Source organism: Leopardus geoffroyi, chromosome D1, assembly GCF_018350155.1.
Source record: "Leopardus geoffroyi isolate Oge1 chromosome D1, O.geoffroyi_Oge1_pat1.0, whole genome shotgun sequence".
In the NCBI taxonomy this organism is placed as follows: domain Eukaryota; kingdom Metazoa; phylum Chordata; class Mammalia; order Carnivora; family Felidae; genus Leopardus; species Leopardus geoffroyi.
In genome coordinates this window covers 76,547,718-76,562,993 of record NC_059329.1, presented here as the reverse complement: position 1 = coordinate 76,562,993, position 15,276 = coordinate 76,547,718, and the positions used below count along the sequence as shown (strand labels likewise).

General features: G+C 41.6%; 1 protein-coding gene across 2 annotated transcripts in view; it reads right to left on the bottom strand.

Moving 5' to 3' along the window:
• The window catches only part of NELL1 (neural EGFL like 1), an 879,943-nt gene that overhangs the window by 735,810 nt on the left and 128,857 nt on the right, over positions 1-15,276 (bottom strand). For both annotated transcript variants that reach the window (XM_045484781.1, XM_045484782.1), the window contains exon 4: positions 9,246-9,416. In XM_045484781.1, coding sequence (XP_045340737.1) covers positions 9,246-9,416 — 171 coding nt within the window. The remainder of the gene's footprint in view (positions 1-9,245; positions 9,417-15,276) is intronic.

Sequence of the window (15,276 nt, the reverse complement as noted above, 5' to 3'; positions counted from 1 at the left end):
TTACAGAAAGCATCACACAACAGGTCCTCTAAAGAGAAGGGGAATTATTTCCACTCTAATTGCCCAGCAAAACCTTCAGGTGAGGGTCCAGGCACATTAAGCAACTGGCTTAGTGACTCTGGAACTCCTGGTGGTAGAAACTCACAAGAAATTAAGAAGGATGAGCTGAGGGACAAAGTCAACTGAATTTGGGGTTAGAACAGGGAAAAAAAAGTGCAGAAACATTTTCCCTGTAAGCTGCGTCATCCTCACACGACACTCCCACTCCTGCCATACCCCCTATAAAAAAGCAACCAGGGGTGCCTGGATGGCTCAGTTGGTTGACTGTCCAACTTCGGCTCAGGTCATGATCTCACAGTTTGTGAGTCTGAGCCCCACGTCAGGCTGTGTGCTGACAGCTGGGAGCATGGAGCCTGCTTTGGATTCTGTGTCTCCCTCTCTCTCTGCCCCTAGCCTGCTCATGCTCTGTCTCTCTCTCTCTCAAAAACAAATAAACATTAAATTTTTTTAAGCCACGAAACAGGTACAACTATACATCTGTTTCCTTGTATCCAACCACGCTGGCTGCTGTTTAGCATTGAGTTTCCAAAAAGATAGAAGAATGTCCTTACAACAGTGTAGAAAAGCCATTCTTTTCAATGACCACATCAGTACCCCTGGTCTAACTAAAAAACTAACGCCATATTTTTAAGTAAAAAGTCCTCATGGCTCATGCATTTTTTATTCCCCAATGCTCTATTCCAACGAGTGAATCCCAAGAGGAACAGAGACAATATATAAATGTATTCTTTAAAAAGACAAGGTTCCTTCCATCACATGTATTGTTCTAGTTTGACTTTTCTCTCCTTGCTTTCCTTTTTAAAAAATAACTACGCATATCCACCAAAAAGACAATAAAATTATAACAATAAAGATGCAAGCATCGATATCTTTCCTACAAGAAAACATTTATTTCCCTTGTAGCCTATTTCCCCTTCCATTTATCTGGTATAGACCCCTGTCCATGCAATACAATGACAATTCAGGATGTGTCTGAAGGCATGTAGATGAACTCACTGAAGTTGGAAATGAAGTCCTATTTCCCTCTCTATTCTAATACATCTTAGGTCTATGTATGCAATAAAGTGCCTTCTTGTCAATCTACTTATGGCCTCATGTAGCCAACAAACCACCAAATAAGGGAAAGGTTCTACTGTATTCCTTTTCAGTCTTCTCCATTTACAAATCTAAAAAACACCAGAGTACAAGTTCATTAAGTCCACTGGGGAATGAGAGCAGAAGATGAATGTTCTTGAGAAGACAAAATTAGAAATAGGTCTGCTACTGATTTCATTAGAAGACAAGGTAAAATTAAAGTTGGAACCTACCTAACAAGGTAGGAATGAGTAGGCCACAGGGTAACCAGCATGGGTAGAGGTGTGAGGGGCTCAGTCAGAACGAGGCATCCGATACCCTAGTGTCTCAACTGCCTAACAATTAAGCAGCTACTCTCCACTTTGCCAAAGAATCTACAGCACTGGCCACCTGGATCTTTAGATCCAGTCTCCCCCATTATTTCCCCGAGCTGGCAGCAAAGGCTTTTTTCCCTTCAGTGTTCAGAAAAATGTTTTTCAACAGCATAACTATACATCATCTGCTGGCTACAGTGCCCTGCTGTATCTTGTAGATCATCGATCTACCAAGGCCTTCAATTGCCAGGTCACCCAGCACCTCCCAAAGGCTGTCGACTGTCACATGTTGGGTAGAACACTCAGAAAAATAAGGAGCAGAAGGAGAGAACAAAAGGCCAATATCCCTTAGCATCTAAAAATGCATATGCAGCATCTATTCCAGCAAGGAAAGAGACAAGTGAGAAAAAAAGATTGGGCATCTAGGGTAAGTAGTCTTTGTTCACCAGCAGCATGCTGCAATGTCAACCCACTTATCAATCCAGATCATTGCAAACCCCCTGCTTGTTTATACTACACTAAGGGCCGGTGATGACGGCAAAGCTGAGTTGCTCTCCAGGGTCCTGAAGATTGAAAAAAAGAAACATACGCCCTAAATACTGTGATGAGGTAAGATCAGAAAGATACACAGAAGGTCAGAGTTAGAAGGAAACCCAAAAATTATCTGTTCCCAAGCCCCTCACTGTATACCTAGAAGGGCGAGGCCCAGAGACTCTATACTACTTTCCGAGGTCATACCAATTTAACAATCTCTTTCAGCTCAAGTTGGCAGTGCAGAACACTTTTGTGCTAAAAAGCCAGATTTTCCAAGTAGAAAAACTCATACTCTTTATTTTATTTAGGAAATTTTAACAAGTGAGTTTCCTCACTCAGTGAGACTTCACCTGGCTTTACATCCTCTCATAAAAACCATGATAATTTTGGCTCCTGAGAAGGGGAGGAGGAACTAAGTTTCTGTACCTCCTAACAAATAAAAAGGGGAAAATGTCATGCCACATTCTCAAGGATCAACAGAAGACTTTATCACAATGGAATATCTTCTTTCCTATTCACCATAGTTACCTTTTTAGTGTTTATTTTTGAGGGTTGGAGAGTGCAAGCGGGGGAGGGGCAGACAGACAGGGGTGCAGAGGATCTGAAGCAGGCTCTGTGCGAACAGCAGAGAGCCCGATGTGGGGCTCAAACTCATGAACCATGAGATCATGACCTGAGCCAAAATCAGGTGCTTAACCAACTGAGCCAGCCGGGTGCCCCATAGTTACCTATTTTTAAAGAGATTCTACAATTACATACCTGTTGAAGAGACTCTGTTGGTGTAAAAACCATTTTTGTGCTGCACTGGCAACCGTGGAACCAAAACTGTTGGAGAATGTTGCCTAAGATTTGGCCATCAGAAGAACTTCAAGGACCTCATTGATCTCAAATCCTACATTGCACCACAGATCCACATTACACACTAGGCCCTGATCTATGCGACATGAGCTACTGTTTTTATACAGGTGAAAATCTGACTTTACTGCACTCTTTTCCAATATATTTTAACATCTTTTCTATATGATGGCATATATTGATGTTTCATAATGCTATGTGTTTACAAAGCAGCTTGAAATTATCAAGATGTTGCATACACTCTCTTGCTACATTCCTACAATCTTATGTTAGAAGAGTCACTATGATTTCCCTTTTTACAGATGCAAGTGCAGTTCCTGGCAAATGAGTGAATGAACAAACTAAGACTCTTCAAGGAATGTAAGACACAAATGGCCTGATTTCACACTCCTGCATAATGCATGGAAATCCCATTTTATAAATGGCAAAACCAAGACAAAGATTCAGCATTCCTTTCAGTCCAGATTAAGCCAGAGAGCTCATATGCCTCATCACACAGACAAGAGCTCTCCCTTTCCTTTTCTTCCCTCCCCTCTCTCATACTTCCTTTTCTGGCCCTCCCTGCAAGCTTTCCCTCAACTTGATACACTCATGCATATACACTCCTCTCTCACCGACACTATGACTGGCTTTGTAATACTTACAAGATGAACCCTGTTCCAAGCCAAATTCTCATGTGACTGATACAGAATCAGATCACACAGTGGCAAAACTGTAAAGCTGCAGAAACTGTAATTCATTTTCACCTAGGAAGGTAAGAGGAGTCTGAGAGGCCAGTCCACACCCCAGTTCTCCCTCCTGTGATCTACCAGACCTGAGTGTCTCCATCAGGAATCCAGCAATCCATCATGAACTGCCTTACAACATCTCTTGTACTGGTGCCTGATATTGTTAAAATTTGCACACGGGAATATCCTCTCTCTCTAGCTTACTTGCAATCTCTTCCTGGACAGAAGGTCTGGAGCTGATGAGTTAGCTGGACCTGAGGCATATGCTGGTTTCTCAATTTTATTTTAATTTTGGTAAATTGTGCGCATGTGTTCCAGTTTGTGAAGTGAATAACGTATCAGTTGAAAAGCCAGGAGATTGAGTCTTGGCCAGGATCTCTTGGAAGCTATAGCCTCTGATGGTCATCTCTTAATTTCCCCCTCCTTACTACAGTGAAAATGTTTGTAAAATCAATGTAGTACATTATATGTGTGGCTTAACTACATTAAGGAATTTAGGTTTAATAAGATGTTTGTAAATTCTTTGGGAGCTCCCTGAAATGAAGATGCCATATAAACATACTTCATTATGAAAAACCTAGAGAAACAGATGCTCATATCCTGAAGTTATTCTGAAATATTAGACACAAATGTTGAATTACTGGCTTGTTCAGTGATTTATAGTAAGTTTTCAAATTCTGCATGCTCCAGATCAGTTGTATGCAAAAATTCAATGTGCTCTGCAATAAACAAATAGCAGGTGTTAAAAAACTTAAGTGTGTTTGTTGTCTAGACCATGATCATGATGTTCACTGTCAGAGTGACAACTGCACTGCACACGTGTGTGCACACTTGTACAAATCTGAAGCAATGAGGTGAGGGTTCAGAGCTGTGTTGCAGTATGACTGTGTAAGAGAAATTTTTCCAGCAGTGAGGCAACAGGAGGTTTGCTTAGAGTAGGGACACCTGCATATTGCACAAAGTGCTGGGTGAATGTACCATTAGAATGATAAACATGTTTGAGCCTGTCCCTCAGCTGTTGAGAAGCTTGGCTCCAGTCACTTCAAGATGCTGGGAATGACTTTTTTCAGTTCTCTCCACTGCTCAACTGCTATTAGGAGTTGTCCAATCAGCCTGCTAATAGGGTTTCAGTCCAAGTCTATGCTTTCTCTGATATCTGGAGGCCAGGCCCAATCACTGTGGGGGGCCCTAGTGGTTTCAGAATTAAAAGTGAGTGAATAAGCCATGAACTTTCAACGGCTAGGACTCTTATTTCTTTGTATCCTCCACAGCCTGGCAGAGAATGTGTCCAATACATTAATTTGATAGGTTGACTGAAAGTTAAAAGTTACCAAACAAAGGGGAGGAAAGTCTTCTGTGGTGAACAGAATGCTTATGCACTGAATCCCAGATGTCAGTGGATTCAGGGCTCGGAGTAATGGGAACAGGCCACAGGGTGAAAGGAGAATGGAATGAGACAATCTGAGGAAGGTTAGCACAGGCCTCATTCTTGTCTTTGTTGGCAGCTATTAATATAAAGGCAGCTGGAGAAAAACCCAAGGCAATGGAGATAATCAGGCTAGCCGCCCAACTGAATGGTTCCTTTTCTGTTTCTAGCTTGAGGTAATCTGCTACCCATACTTTGGGAGCTTCTAAAAGTAGGCCCAGCTCAACAGCTAAAGCAGGAAGAAAACTAAGTCTCCGAAGCAAGCAGGAAGTGTTAAACCACCAACTAAAATAGCAGTCACTTCTCTTGTGACAATTAATGTAATTAGGTCTGAAAAGGCTGTTTCTCAATTCTAAGCTAAAAAGGGTGGAAAATCTCACCACATACCACTTCTTCAGAGCAATAAAATTGCCAGGGAAATCTTCCTGTTTCAAATGTCTTTATGGTCCAGAAAATTTTGGACCATTTCTCCCCTCAGAAGACTCCCTAATGTGGTTGTGACTATGTCCTGGGAAGTACAGGTCATTAACACTTTACAGAGGTGGCGTGGAGGGACAGAAAGACTAAGGCTTGGGAGTTAGATCTTGGTTCAAAGTTTTAAGTTATGTATCTCTGAGCCGTTCTAATTCCAAACTTGTGCAACGGGTCTAATAAATTGTCCCCACATTAATATCCTAAGAAATATTATGCCCAGCATGTTACCTGGTCTGTAGTATTCAATAAACACAGGTCCCTTCCCCCATGCCAATGCAATGGGTTCCATCAGGAAGATTCTGTATCCTACCAAACAACTCCAATATCAGCAACGTAAGATGTGGGGGAGGAAAATACCAAAAGACAGCAAACTGATCACATTGAACCAGGCTCTGGACTTCCCTCAGCTTCCAAGTCCAGTGCCATGGTCCCCCACGTTGGGCTAAATGATCTAGCAGTTAGAACACTCCTGAATCAGACTTGATTCCAAATCCCAGTACAACCACTTACTAGAAGCAGGACTGCAGACTTATAATGTAATCTCTGGTCTATCATTTGAAAACAAGAAAGAAACAGCATGAGTATGGGATGAATTAACCTACATAAAAGCTTAGCACTGTGCCTGGCACAAGTCAACACTCAATAAATGTTACCACATCACTGTTTGTCACTTAACCAGCAGAGCTCTAGTGGGTAACAGGTTGAGAAAAAAGTGTAACTCTAAGGGGAAAAGCAACCCAAAATAATCTCAGGTAGTATGAAATGAATAGTTTCAGGAGTAAAAATCAGCCTTTGGGACATTCACTCTCTGTGAGAGTGGCCTATAGAAGTGGTAGACCAGTATCATGATAAATGGACCAGGGCATTTGCCACTCTAGAATCAGCTAGTGCTAAGAAGAAACTTGTGAAGAAGGGTAAGCCTATGTTATTCACTAGACAGTGCCCTCTTTCCTTAATCTTTTCTTCTTTCCTGAGGGCTCTGCTGCAGGTACTTGGTTTTCCAGGATCTCTCATGTATTCAATGCAGCCTAGCCTCTTCTCCAGCTTTCTCCCCTTCCACCTAAACCAGTGGTTGTGAAATACCACTCCATTTACCGAAGCTAGACCACCTGCATAAGAGCTACAAGGAAAGCCTGTTAAAATTATACCTTTTTAGACATTTCCACCCTCAGGGAATCTGATCCAACAGATCAAAGATGGGGCCTGGTAACTCTATCTTTTTTATAAGTTCCCCAAAAATTCTTACATGCCATCAGCTTTGGGAACTACACCAAAAATCAGTTTTTAACCTCTCCTGTGGACCAGATGTTCTGGGTCTTTCTTTCTCCCGATCTATCTAAAAACCTCATTTGTGTTTGGGCCCATGAATCATTAACAGGCAAACAACTTTACATTCTCCTTCCAAGATCTTACATAAAGGACATGTTAGGTCATGAACCAAAGTATGAAAATTTTCAAGAGAAGGAAAGGAATATTCAGCATCCCCCTCAGTCCATTCCTTATAAATGAGGATGACCCTATAGACTATTGGGGGCTCCAGCTCTCCCATCCTCTATCCACTTTCCTCTTAAAAGGGCCAAGGTAGCCAAGAAGGACATACAGTGGCTGAAAGTTTGGAGACAAAGAGGTACCATAAACGTGCAGAATCCACAACAAACATCACCCTGAGCAAAGATGAAGCACCACTTCAGAGCACCTTATGTGGATTATCTCATTTAGCACTCCCATCTATGAATAGGTATTATCCTAGTTTAGAAATTTAAAAATGGAGATGAAAAGAAATTAACTTCCCCAAATTCAGAGCAGGCAAGTGGCTAAGGATGTCAGACAAGAGTATTTCATAGGAACCAGAGTATCTGTGAAGGTGTGAAACTTTAGATTAGCGGACATCTATCCTTTCTTCTTTTTTCTCCTCCAGAGATAATATTAGAAAAACAGATAAAACTTTTGGAAGGAGGGATGAGCACTGGGTGTTGTATGGAAACCAATTTGACAATAAATTATATTAAAAAAGAAAAAAACACTTTTGGAAGGCAGAAGCAAAAAATTGCATAGCAAGAAACCAGCAATGTCTCCCAGACTGTTCAGGTGGGAATTACTAAACTAGAGCTTTGTGGCCTCTTTCTGACCTGTGGCACAGGACATGCAGGGCCCTTCTGCTCTACCATTTGGGCAGCAATACAGGTGGGGGCTGGGGGGCAGCAACAAGAATGCTACGACCTAACTTCTGGAAAATAAGTAGCCAATGAGCTCTTTTTTATTTTTATTTTTTTACATTTATTCATTTTTGAAAGAGAAACAGGGCATGAGCAGGAGAGGGGGAGAGTGAGAGGGAGATACAGAATCTGAAGCAGGCCCCCAGGCTCTAAGCAGTCAGCACAGAGCCTGACACAGGGCTTGAACCCACAAACCAAATCGTGAGATCATGACCTGAGCCGAAGTCAGATGCTTAACACTGACTGAGCCACCCAAGCATCCCACCAATGAGCTCTTGAAGGTGGAAATGGACATGATGATGGCTGAGGGCTGGCTTTATGCAGGCTGCCCAAGTTAGGACAATAGGGTCACAAGGCACAAGTTGTTTCTATGAAAAATTTATCCAGGCACACTTATTATAATCTGGTTGAAGCCACAATTCTTCTCAAGGCCACAAACATCTCCAACAAATCAAAATAGACCAAGACTAATTCAAGATGGCAGAACTTCCCTTAAGCCTGGCATTAATTTGTTCTCTGCCTTTCCAGGTCCTCTTCCAAAACAGACTGCAGAGCTATAATTATAAGTACGTTCAAATACCTCCTCATTAGAATTGTAGTCTGGAGCTGATTAACCTTGGATTATTCTTCCTCCTGTTTGGTCCCAGAAGGTAGTTTGTTCCCCACATGCCTGTTCCTTATCCTGGGCCTAATGGAACAAGTTAACTTTTTGTATCATTAACAAGAATCAACAATTCATGGGCACTGCTCACAATGCAAAAATATTCTCTGTAACATCACTATCCACAAGGATTTTCAGTGGATTCTAGAGAGGTCAAAACATTCCCCTTGACCACCATTCACCAGTTGTCCAGCCGCAAATGATCCGACAGACACCATCAGTCTTTCTTCAGCTGAAAGCAAACCTGACTCCAGTGACATACATGGGGGACAAGATCTCCTTCCCACCCCAGTTCACAATGCCCGATGAAATCCCCCAGATGTCACAAAGTCTTGCCATCCTCTGGCAAACTGAAAGGCTCATTCCTCTGCAGAGGATGGATGGCATTAATTCCAAAAGATTCAAAAAGCACAGCCTCTTTAAGAAGCCTCCATTTTGAAAAAGATACTTAAGCAAAGCTGTGCTTGATGAAGTGAAATAGAATTAGCTGCTTCAGTGGCACAGGCTTCTCAGATTCATTCTAAGGTAGAATGGCTTATTTGCCTCCAAGTGGAACGGACTCAACAACAATATATCACAGTTAACTGTGAGCACAGCTCCATGGAATTTCAGCTGGTGCCTGGAGTACACGGAGGTGCACTTAATATTCCCCAATCTGTAATCAACCTTTTGTACATTTGTTCCTAATCACAGGATACTGTTTCATCTTAATGAACTGTTTTCTTAGCATATTACAGTTGGTCATTTCAGCACATCTAATGGCCCATTTGGTAGGTTAAATTACAATTAGGGTCCCTTGGTTTTTTTATTTCCCAGCAAGGCCTGGAGGGGTTTGGTATTTTTCCCCTTCCCACTGCTCGATTTCAAGGACAGAATCACAAAAGAACAAAAGCACAGACATACCTGTTGCAGTCGACGTGGAGCAGGAGATGAGAGGCACTAATTGACAAAGCGACCTTGTGCCACTGTCCATCTGCCATCCGGTATGGAAGCGCCTCGGTCCTGGGCTTCCCGTTATGTATATAGTGATATCGGATCTCATCCCTCAGACCACTGCTCTCTAGTTCAAAATAGCTGTATGGAGAGTAACAAAAATATGTTTGTTTTTACTTCTGGATCCCACAGTTATCAATCCTCCCTACTCACAAACTCACCACCCAGATTCTCAGAATCTAAAATTAGCTAAACAGGATTCAAAGATCTAATAACTAAAAACCACTTGTACTGCATGGAATCAAATTCACCTATCATTGGGGAACCTCACAGTGACACCCTGAGCCTCTGAACCAGAGACTGTTTGATCCACTCTGACTTGACAGGCCACAAGCTAATTAGCAAAGCTTGGTGCAAGATCTCTCCAACACTTAAAGGTACAGTTCAGAACCCTCTACTGTCTAAAAAAGGCCACTCATGTGAAATGGGCTTAATGATGCTTCATTTTATTTCTGGCTCCGCTACTTTTTTAAGAATTAAAGGAAAACAGAAGTCAGGTTGGGTATCAGGAACTGAAATAAATTGAGATAAGAAAACGTTACCAAACTCATTGCCCCCTAGACAAAAAGCCTTAAGTGGACAACAGTTCCTATGCAATGGAGTAGGGGAAGAGTGGCTGAAGCTACTCACATATAGACAGTATCTCAAATTATCATGTCAGGAAACAGGCAATTGAGTCTTTTCTCTCCCCAGACTGTTGTCACATTTTCCAGATCCATGAAAAACTCAGCATCACCACTGCAGTCTGCACTTTTGTCATAAAATGCAGCAGTCAAGTTTGGGACATTCCTTCCAGACATGCTCCAGGGCTGATACTTTGAGTCCAAACCTCTTCTGAAATGCATCACCGTCATTAAATCAAGCCTAATCTCACTGGGAGGCATTGCACTAGGCATTTAACATATACTCTCTAACTCATCACCCTGACAAACCTAAAAGGCCGATAGCATCCCTAAGAAACTGAGGTTCTAGAATATACCTACCATGATTTAAATTCGGGTCTAAATCTGACATGCATTTTTCTACCAGCCTGCTGTCCATCTCAGAGGCACAATGACAGTAGTAAAGATGACCTCAACTGGCATGGTCTGTCAGCAATTCATCTGTACAGACAACTCAAGAAATACCTGCCTATGTAGGTAGCCAGGTACCATCCCTACATTCAAAAGGACCTACTGTTTCTCCTCTAATTAGCTGAGTTGGCCTCACCCCACTAGCCAGATCATAATTTAATCTAAAACACACACACACACAAAAACATCTTCTATGAGCACCGAAATGAATAGATCTGAAACTCAGCCTCTATTATGAGAGACTCCCAAATCATATGACAATAACAAATGTGTATTTCTTGCTCATCTTTCACAGGGATCCTCCCAGGAGAGCAGTGCTGGCAAAGACTAGACTCTGACCTACCCAATTCATACTAGACAAAGAATCAGGCCCAAGGTCGTAAATTCAAGAGGTTACTTTTACTATTGCAGCCAGCTCCTGAGCCCAGGTACGTACTTATTAGTAATAATAGAATACATATTTTACAAAACTGCAAAAAAGAAAATCCTTAACATGGAAGACATTAATCTTAAGGGAATTCTCCAAATTGCTTCTAAGCAGCTAGAACACTAAAAGAATCAAAATCAGAGAATTTAAAAGGTCAGCAAGACCTTAGAGATCATCTGGTCATTCATTAATTTATTCAACATTTTGTTACTGAACACATAGTAAAGGGCTAAAAAAGGATTTAAAATATAGATCCTGTTCGGAAGATGCTTTCAGACTAGCAAAAAAGGAAATAAAATGTGTCCCTCATACAAAAGTTAGAAACAAATGGAAGACAAAGGAAGCTGTCATTTCATTTCATATGCCAGGAATGGACCAACTGCTTTCATAAACATCATCTCATTTAATTTCTTCAAGGTTAGTATCTTTATCTCCTTTCTGCAGAGGAGTTCACATGTGATCAGCGATACTCAGTTCCTTACCCAAGGCCAGTTTCTGAATAGAAAAGCAACACGATTTTGTATAAGAGACCTCACCAAGATCGTCATGAGACATCTCTCAATTACTTCACTTTGACCAATAAGCCACTGCTGCAGGAAGGGACAGGACCTTAAAAAGGATGTCAAAGACTTTTAGAATCCTCCTATAGATCGTCTGATAGAATAAAAAAAAAAAAAAAAGAAAGAAAGAAAGAAAGAAAAAGACAAAGGGAGGCAGATATATTTAACTAGATTCAATCATTATTCCTGGGGTTATGGCTTCATTGAGCAAGAGCTCATTATAAGCATACCTTTTAAAGATTACTTTACAAAGTACTACAGCAAGCTGTTACCTCAGGGTAATCTCCACATACAGCTAAAAGAGAAGAAATCTGCTTGATGGTTAGGCAAATGGATACTTAGTTCTTAGGGTAAGGTTTCTGACAGCATAATGCACACATTCAGGAAGTGCTAGATTTCCAACAGTGTGGATGAAGTCAAGACCATGTTTTTGGGTTTTTTTGGCTTTTTTGTTTTTTTCAAATACATCAGATAACTGCTAAAGTGGTCCTACACATGACAAGGAGACTGGAAGGCTAAGTTCTATCTGGGTAAGATGGTTTCGTGGGTGCTGGGAGGGGAATACAGCACTATTTCCAGACAGTAACCCTCTGCTAACAGAGGTGTGGGACTTAGTCCTCAGAGCACCTAGGAGGGGGTCATTTGGCCTAAAGACACCTGGAGGTAGCCTGCAGGGAAGAGTCAGGAGTTGCAGTAGAGCCTTGTTATTCAAAGTATGGACCATAGACCAGCATCATCACCACCAGTGGAAATTCAGATTGGCCCCAACCAAGACCTGTGTGACTCAATCTCCATTTTACTAAAATCCCCAGAAGATTCACGTGCATGTTAAAGCTTAAGCAGCTATACAGTCAAGTATACCAGGTGTTGCTTTACTTCCTGGCCAGCTGGTTAGGGTTGAGGGAAGCAGCAGTTAGAGGCTGCTGTGCTGGCAGGGAGAAGAAGGGCACTGGAGGTAATCATACAAACACGAGTCAAGTAAGCTCACAGCCCCTGACCAGTCCTCTTTCTTCAGGCCTCAAGCGCGTGAAGGTCTTCTGTGGATTTGGGGGAGGGGACAGCTATATGACTGATAAAAAAAAAAAAAAAAAATCACCTGCCAGACTTCTAAGCAGCACTTCTCCCCTTAGCCTTGGACCTCAGCCAAGTACTCAGCCAATGAACTCTCTCGGCTCCCAGAAAAGTCTGTTTATCATCCTTCAAATAGTTGAAAACAGCAAGGACATTCACTACTGAGTTCTTTTTTTCAGACTGAACATCCCTAGCAGCTTCCTTAGACTCCCCACCTAGACAACAAGGCCCTCCTGGACATATATTCTCTGCCTTACTCCTCTTCCCAGATCCTTCCCCATGTTGGTCATCATGCTGTAGCTACAGTAAAATGAGTCCTTTTCCCTCTTCAATGGAGCATCCAGCAATGCAGACACTCTCTGGGCTGTCCACAACTATAAGTGCATGCGAATAACGTTTACATCTAACCCTGCAAACCATTTCATACAAAATGTTATGAAACTGATGTTATGAAGGTAAGCATTCCCATCCTGTATTTACACAGCTAAATATTTTTTTAAACTTAAGCCCTTGCCCTACTTAGACAGACCCTATCCACCATCAGTATAATTCTCTAAAAGTCACCAGTGAGTATTATGAACATAGTTACTATAAACCGAAGTTTTATAAGACTACCTGAATTTCATGCTATTTTGAGGGGAAAAAAACAAGAATAATTCCAATTAACATCTATCAAGATCAGCCAAGTTACTTTCATTAAACTTTTTATCCTTTTCCCCCAAAACTTATACTGAGGTCCATTTTTATTAAACAAAAGAAATTTAAGATTTCAAGTTCATACAGCTGTAAGTGGCAGAACTAGGACTTGACCCCCAGTCTGGTAGACATAAAAGTGGATGCTCTCAATGGCAACACCCCATCACTTTCTACTATCTGAGAGGTTTTACATGTATTACCACCTCTCATTTTGCCAACAGTCTTAAATGGTACTTACGAAATTCACATTTTAAGGTAAAAACAAAAGGTTCAAACTGACAAAGTGCCTTGCCCAAAGTCATGTAACTCCTAAGATTCAAATCCAGGTCTACTTAGTTCCAAGATTCATGCTCTTCTCACCACACTGTGCTCCTCTCCAGGTACAACTGTATGATCCTATCAAAGCCAGAGGGCAGAGAATTCAGGAAGACTCAGCTCCTCCGTCCTTGGTCCCAGAATGTCCAATCCAGCTAAAGAGTCCCTCTGCAGATTCAAGTGCAAGACACCATTTCCTCATGCCATGAGAAATTTATCACAAGGAACAAATTCCATGGGTGTTCACACAGAAGCTCACTTCCCTCTTCTGGCTCTTTGCCAACTGCTGGGATAATGAAGAGAAGCTGCCAAAAATACCAGGAAGGTATAGTGTCCTACCTCAGGCCAGGAGTCTCAAGGACTCTGTGTACTTTAAAAAAAAAAAAAAAAAAAAAAAAAAAAAGGGCAATAGCATAAGTAATATTGCAAAGAACACTGGCCCAAGGCTACCAAGACTTGATTTCAACCTTACACCTGCTTCAAACCATAAAATCTTTGGCAGTTGTGTCCCTGCCCCTCTGTTTCTCCTACCTCGGTTTCTCCTACCTGTTAAATGATCAGATCTGATCCACAACGCCCCAGGATTCCTTGAGAAAAGACTTAGGGTGTCTAAGACACAGAGAATGGATTGGGCATCAGAGAAACTTCACTCTCCGTTGTATAATTTGGAGTTTCCCCATAAGATTTAGTTTGGATAAAAGAAATCTGCTTCCAAAAACAATCTGAAACCACCGAACTAAGAAATCGTTAGGATCCAGCTCTTGTCTAGATTTCTGTAATTCATCACTATTCTGCAAACTGATCAACTTTAAAAGAAAATGAATAATTAGTTGCTCAGCTAGTTTCATTCTCCCCTGGATTTTTCTGGTAATCCTTAGGCTCCAGGCTCCTTACCAGCTTGAAGGGGAGAAGAGGAGAGGGCATATACGACAGGCATAACTAAGATTCACACCTCACCTTTCTCCCTGGCACACACCAGGCTATTCCCCAGTCCCTCCAAATCTGTAGGGACCACATGCCTACCTGTCACCAATAAAACATAAGCAGAGGTAACGTGGAGGACCAAGACTAGGCAGTTAAGAGAGAGTGTGCCTTATCCACATAAGTTGCACGTGATCCAGTAGAGAATTCTGAGATCTTAGTGGGTACTAAGGTCATTAGATGTAATAAACCTGGGTCCTTCAGAAACTGCATGGGGCAGACACTCCCTCGCTCACACAAACTAATACTGAATAGAGACTAACCAAAAATAAACTCTTACTAACAATCCCCAGAGATCTAGAGGTTATTAGACAACCTGAACTCATTAAAAAGAGACACAAGAACATGAAACTGAGGAAAGACAAAAAGCTGACAAGTATCCATGGTGATGAAGCGATTGCTAAGCTAAAAATAGAAATGGCAGGAAACATGAGTACAGTCATCTCCTGTCTCGTATAGGACACATAACCAAATTACATGGCTCAGAGTTTTACAAATGGTATTTTCCAAGAAACACTAATAACGTTATCTCCCACCTTACATGCTCTTCAATGTAATCTTGATATTCTTCCAATTGAAAGGCTTGGATATATGTACCCAAATCTTGATCTGGGTGGGTTTTTAAGTGCTTTAAGAGCAGAAGCAATGCTTAGTAACTTCCAAGGCTGGGTCATAAAACCTCAAGCAGTTTCTACCTTGTCTGTCAGAACACTTGAGCCTGAAATCATGACCCACCATGAAGAGTTCTAACTACCCTGAGGCTGCCATGCTATAAGGAAGCCCAGACCACATTGGGAAGACCACGTCAAATGCTGGAA